This window comes from Notothenia coriiceps, unplaced genomic scaffold, assembly GCF_000735185.1.
Source record: "Notothenia coriiceps isolate Sejong01 unplaced genomic scaffold, NC01 NC01_scaffold00007690, whole genome shotgun sequence".
Classification (NCBI taxonomy): Eukaryota; Metazoa; Chordata; class Actinopteri; order Perciformes; family Nototheniidae; genus Notothenia; species Notothenia coriiceps.
The window spans coordinates 1-7,129 of NW_011340391.1; the positions used below are offsets into that span (position 1 = coordinate 1).

The 7,129-nt window shown below is 39.4% G+C and overlaps 1 protein-coding gene across 1 annotated transcript; it reads right to left on the reverse strand.

Moving 5' to 3' along the window:
* Positions 1-2,569: 2,569 nt before the first annotated feature.
* On the reverse strand, positions 2,570-6,923 carry LOC104944211 (focadhesin-like; the record flags this gene model as incomplete). The annotated part of the gene is made up of 4 exons (XM_010769713.1): positions 6,864-6,923; positions 4,279-4,350; positions 3,483-3,557; positions 2,570-2,724 (listed from the first exon to the last, which is right to left on the reverse strand). Coding segments are annotated over exons 1-4 (311 nt in total), but the record flags the coding sequence as incomplete, so codon positions are not given.
* Positions 6,924-7,129: the final 206 nt, after the last annotated feature.

Below are 7,129 nucleotides of genomic sequence, written 5' to 3' on the forward strand. Positions count from 1 at the left end.
GGTATAGATTAGGTTGCAAAATTCCGGGAATTTTCAAAGATGGAAACTTTCCACGGGAATTAACTGGGAATTTTCAAAATTGAAGGTTGGCTCTTCATAGGGAACTTAAATATAGTTGGGGAAAGTATATTTTAGCATAATCTTGACTAAAACAAACAGATGCCATTCAACTACACTTGAATATCCATGCCATAGCACACTGCTTACTGCATGGCTATTGAGACCACACCCCCTACAGGCACTGTGCATTCCTCCATCACATGCACAGACGATTTCGAGAAGACTGGATCACACTTTTGAGCCCAAAGCACAAGAAAAATGAAGCCACATCTTTTCATTTAACATTTTGAATGGGACTTTGTGGGGATTTTTGGATGGGGGGTATATTTTTGATCATTTTTTAATGAGTGGGGTTGGGGGGGATGAGTAATATTTAACTCAACATTCCTGTTTTCGTTCTTCAATGAAACAAATAATTGTTCAATAAAATAATTAAAACGTGTTCTATTCTACTTAAAAAAAAAAAAAAATGTGTTGAAATGCCCTGTTTTTTGTTTAATTTTGCATCGAATATTTCCAAAATTCCCCTGCTTAACTTCCCATGGGGACTTTCCGGAAATTTACCGGAAAGTTTCCGCCCCTTTGTAACCCTAGTATAGAGTGGTGCAGGAATGAGTCCTCAACTCTGGAAATGAGTTGGCATTTTAGCACGTTTGGTTCCCTTGTTTCATAGTCAACACATTTTGGAAGATTTTGATTAGATGCCTAAAATCAAGTCTGAGGTTAACACAAGATGAAACACATTTCGTTCCACAACGTCAGTAAATATCCCACTTGTGAATGTCCATAGTTTGTGCGTTGTGTCCAGTAGCTAACAAGTGTCTAAAAGAGACAAAAAAACCTCACGCCAAACGGTCCGCCTTTAGTTTGACGATGTTTGTTAGATTACGTTAGATTTTTTTATCTGCCTATTGCATGTACGCTAAAGAAAACATGAAAGGAGTGTTGATATGGGGAGATGAACCTGTCCTGTCCTGTAAGAATCATGAATGTGTGTTTGCCACAGAACTTCATTTCTGCTTTATTCCAAAATCCAATGGAAGAATTCCATTGCTTTTTCCCCCAGCACCACCCAATTCTTCCCCTGTAAGTAAGAGTATGTGTTTCAAATGTCAGGGAAAGAACATGGAAAATGTTTGTCATCATTATGGTGTGGAGCAGTCTGTTCTGTTTCAGCTCACATGAGACTGTATTGCTAGCTTAGGAAGCATCATGATGACAGAAAGGTGCTGGGTATATTTAATAGTAAAAAGTCTCCCTAGAGTTATGCTAGAGTTGACACTTCCATTAGGGTTTTATAATTAGATTATTCACAACAAATGGGGTAATAGGAGAACGGCCACAGACCTTCAGGAGTATTATTGTGGGCCTGAAACATAAAACATGAACTGAAAAGATGCTTGAAACATTCATAGCAGTGAGGGAAACAGATCGTATTCTGTGGATTCCTCAATACCTCTTTCCCATTCCACATAGTCACTATATGTATTGTTCATATCAACATATTGATGGTGCAGTGCAGATATACGGTCCAGTATTTTGGCGTGTAAAAAGGATTATGGCGAATTATTTATTGTCCTACCAACCATTGGCAAAAGGTCATTCAAAATGCCGACCCAACAAATCCCATTTACGACGAGTCATATTATGGAGAACAGAAAAGGTCACTTTGCAGTAAGACTTTATCCTCCTTCTCTGATGGGGATGCAGGGGGGGGGGTTAATGGATCACAGTCAGCAGAGGGGGCAAGGACACTGTGGGAGTGTCCATTTACTGAGGGCTGAATTATGCTTCTGTATAAAGATGCCGTACTTGATCAAAGAACCAGTACACTCTGTCTGCCAGAGTTTATTCAGTCACTTCCTGTAGATGTAGTCCCATTTTAAAATTAAATGTTTCGTTTTTTCAGTGCATATTACAAAAAGGTTATTTTCTGTTATCATGGTTGGTTTGATAACAGCGTCCAGGATTATCCTAAGACATTGTAAAATAGACAAGTCTCCAGATTTTGAAGGAATGGGTCAATACCACGGCTGCATCCTACGAGATTCTGCTGACTAGCTGAGAGTGAGAATGATGAGGGTACTCCTGGGAACATTTTATGGACACACATAAAAGTAGAACTTTCTTTCATTTCAAACTTAACCAACAATCATTACTGCACACACTTGTTCTTCTCCATTGCTGATGAACTACATTTCTATTTTATTATTATGAATCCAGGACTTATGTACAGTGTAACTTGTTAACCGGTTAGTGAGTGGTGGGATGGAAATGGGGATTTAGTCAGCATTTGCTTTATACATCATAACTTTGTGAATTTGAATGTGATGTACATGGTTTGTATCACCCGCTTACACAAATAAATAAATGCTTTTGCTAAGATGTACAAGGAAAGTTAGATTCAGTAAAGGGTTACTGAAACTTTGTCCTGAAACATATTGACATTAACCCTGTGTACAGTCTACTTTAAGGTGCCTCTGAGCCCAGGTGAGAGGTGTGACTGTACCTGGCGGAGGGAAGCAGGTTGAGCACGCTGTGGAGGACGTGCTGCAGCTCTGCATAATGCTGCTCCACCAGCAGGAACACGGCGTCGCAGCAGGAGGAGCGCACCAGAGAGTCGTCACTGCAGCACTGCTGCCACAGAGCCTCCAGAGCCGGACCCTGAAACACACACACACAACTTAAGAAATAGATCCAGATCTAGCCTATAACCCTCCTGTCGTGTTCGGGACAAATCTGACCGAGTTACTACTTTCATAAATATCTTGTTTTACATTTGATTGTTTCAAGCCCTTATGATATCCTTCACAGTAGGCATTTAAACGTATTAAACTGCCTATCACACCTTTCATTGAATTTGTTGTGGGTTAGTAAACTATACCTATGGTGTTCCTGGTCAAAGATGAGCGCCATTGGAAATGAATGGGTAACCCTAGATTGTGTTCATCCATCAGAGAGAACACAACCAAATCAACAACATGTTCATTTTGGAATACATTTTCAGTGTTTATTCTTTGTATTTGCACTGCAGTTATTCATGTATACCACCAGTACACGAAGACTTTGTTGTTTGATAACATTTGGCGATTTTTAATAGTTTTTGTGTTAATGCAAGAGCAGTTAAAAAAGACCAGTAAAATTGACTGCCATCACCAAAATAAGGGGGGCGTGGGGGGATTTGCTCTGTGTTGTTGGGATTTGCTCTGAGGAAAACACAAATCCATCCAGCAGCACCAACAATATTACCATGTTTGGGGAGTAAAGCTGAAAAGTTGTTGTTTTAATGTAAGCTGTTTATAGAAATGCTACATAATTAGGCAGCAACTCCAACAAATGAAACAATCACAGTTTTTAGAAAAGGGATGGGAAGATATTTCATAAGGTCATAAGCCACAGACTGAAATGGTTCTGGAGCTCACCTGAGGAGAGGACTGTGTGATCGGCCCATTGGAGCCTTTCTCCTTCAGCACAGCAGCAACAAGAGTTCTCACCGTCTGGGGAGAAAAAAGGTCATCTTCTATTTTAATTTCATTTGCGGTTTCTGAGTCTGGTAACTCTTATGTATTTATCCTCTGCAGCAGAGGTGTCTTTTGGTCTTCCTCTCCCGGGGGAGAGTTGAGTGGTTCTTGCCATAATATGGATTACAACAGTGGTCAAATAGGGCTTTCCACTGTGCACTATCCCTACCAACTGATGGTCTCAAACACATTCAATAGGCAAGTCATTCCACAAATGTACTCCTGACGTGTTAATTGAAAACCAGTCCAGATGATGTTGAGTGAGCATAGCTGTCATCAAGGCAAAACGGGGCTACTTTGAAGAATATCAAATATAAATCATATTCTGGATTTTTTTAACTAGATAATTTCATATGTGTTCTTTCACAGTTTTGATGTCTTCTGTATTAATCTACAAAGTAGAACAAAAGTTAAAATAAACAAAAACCATTGAATGAGAAGGTGTGTCCAAACTCATGACTGGTACTGTATATACGTATACACTCACAGATAACGTACTCAGTGGCCGTTTCTCAATCGCGAGTACACCTGCTGCAGAGCAACTATTTCAAGTATGCTACGTCATAGAGTGGGGCAGAATGCTGGGCTTTTAACATGCATTTAAACAGTCCTTCGGCGCCACTGTATGACGTAGTATACTTGAAATAGTTGCTCTGCAGCAGGTGTACTCGCGATTGAGAAACAGCCAGTGACTTACCTGGGCTTGTATGACAGGGCTGGGGAAATCAAAGCGTATCTTCAGACCCTCCATCATACCTGCGGGTCGCGCCTGAGAGCAGAAACTCCATCAGAATATATGAACACAGCTGAATGACAGTAACCAGTGTTAGAATCCCAGGAGGGCTCCGTGCTACCTTTTTACTTAAATCAAGAATATCACATATCGTGGAGTCAGCCTTTGAAACAGAAGCAGAGTGGTGCAGCCACCTGTTGCTGCGGAGCATCAATGGAGGTCTGCAGCACCCATCCTCTGAAACCTGAACCCTGCCATGTGTTTTCTATTTATTGGCTTGTGGCCCTGACATCATTTTCATTCAATTATTCAGAAGTCGTCAGCAGACCAACACTCACTGACTGACTGATACGAGACAGACATGGGGTCAGATTATGGATATTGTTATATGGCATAATTGTTGACTTTTCCTGGATTTAAAGGTTGCATTACAGTAAGTGATGTCATTTTCAATTTCTTATTATTTCTCTATACCCACTAGGTCATTATATCTCCATAACTGATGATTATTGATCAGAAATCTGTATGGTCAGATTATCAGAATCAGAAATACTTAATTGACTGGGAACATTTTAGTCACACTTAAAAAACTGAAAAGTTGACTTTAATTAAGTATATACTACATTAGGTTAGTTGAAAGAAATAATATTGGGTTCAACTTAACATTATTGTTTTCAACTAACTTAATACAGTTTTGTGAAATGTGTTGGTATAATAAATGTAATTTATGTAAAACAGACCCCAAACCCAACCCCCCCCTGGCTGTTATCTAACTGATAAGTCAGCCTGCCCTGCTGAACTGTCCCCCACCGTGCTGTACGCTCCACACACACACTGCTGCTGCTGTACGCTCCACACACACTCTCTGCTTCACAGACAGGTAAGTGAGCAGCACCTGCTACTACGCAAAAAAAACTGACACTATCTCTGTCGTGTGCTTATTAACCGATGTTTTTAGACTACGTGGTTGCTGATCATGAAATATCTGAATGTCAATGCTTTTATTTCTTACATTCTTTAATGAGTCTTTAAGCGTTTGACAAGGTGTGAAGGTGTTTTAGGTGAAAAAATAAAACAACTCCCTTCATGGTTTAGAGGACCGCTATAGTTTGGAAATAGCTGGCCTTTTCAGTAATTTAAAGACTGTCAATATTTAACTAAAAACTATTCATAACCCTAAAAGAGCCTCAATTGTCAGCTAAACCTAAAACAATGTTTGTACACAAAGCGGTCCAGTTGTTTCTACAGAGTTTGTACCGGACAGCAAAACAATATAGGCTGGCCTGTACTGCTAGCTCTGCATTAGCAATAGAAGAGAGGACAAAGCAGGAACCGTATTGAGCCAACAGAGCTTTAGAAACCACCCACAGGCTTGACTGTGGGACTCTCTGCTGCACTCTGCACATGCCAGACAGACACGTGGCCTTCAACCCTGGAAGCACCACAAACAAAATGACATATTTCAAACCTGATTAATCAAAGCCACCCTGTGGAGATTTAATTATGAACAGATGCTCCAAATACCATCAATCAACACATTCAACTTTATGCAAGGGTAAAGCATGGGCCAAGGAAAAAACAAATACATTTAAAGCGTATCCAACACATGGGACGCATACACAAATACGTTTTCAATTTCATTAACATGATGTGATATATAATTTCAAACACAAATTCACATGCTACCCAGAAGTAAATACAAATAATTAAAATGTGTTCCACCTTTACGGGCTTTGATAACATTTTAATGCATCAATATTTATAATCAAAACATATATATATTATTCTGAATTGACCACTCTGCAGAATGACAATATGTTGATACTAATATGTTTCTACTTTAGTAAAAGTACAAAAGTACTTTAATACTTTTAATTGAGTAACATTTTTGATTGCAGGACTTTTACTAACAGAGTATTCATACACTCTGGTATTTCTACTTTTACTTAAGTACAAGATCTGAGTACTTCTCCTCTGTTTCCCATAAAGCCCAGCCGGTGTTTGACTGCACTGCTGCAGCCCATGGTGTATTTTGGCAGCAAAATAGTGATTGTTTTTGTATAATCCGTGATGTTTGATAGATTATAGTTAAACCGAATTAAAGGGTGCTCTCTGCTCTGTAGGACAGTGCTCTTAGTTGCGGGTTTCAGATTAACAGTCTTTACTAAAAGGCTAGTGAAAATAAAATTGTGGGATTTTTCAAAGAGGTTCAATGTAGCGCGCTTTCTTATGCTAGTCATCCTGGTGCTGATCCGATTCATACATACAACACAAGAAGTCACTTAAGAAAACTATAGCACAAACAAATGTTAGACAACAGGCTACTTTATAATTAAAGTAAATTAAAATACTACCCAGAAGCTCGCAACATAAGTAATAGCTAGCTGAACAGGCTAATAACAGCTACATGGAGTTATCTACACAAACACTTAGCTAACCAACTAGCCATGCTTTCGTGTTAATAAAGCCACTGTGATTCCTGGGTAACTTCATATTAGAGGATGAGTTTAAGTAAATAAAAGTTATTCATGTTGCTTGCAGAACTTTACCCCATTCATGCAGATCCAGCCTCCCGCAAACTGACATGCAACTACGGCGAGGATGGAGGACCAAAACTGACAGAGAGCGACTGTCACACAAAACGCGAACTATAAAAACTACAGCACGGCGTAACAGCCGCTGTGTAACAATCGTTGAAGAAGAAGCTTTGAATAGCATGTCTGCAGATAGATGTGTAAACCAGAGCTTGTATTCAGTGCTGACAACTGGTTTAATAATTCCCTCTTAAAGTGAATTATAATTATATTTGAAAAGA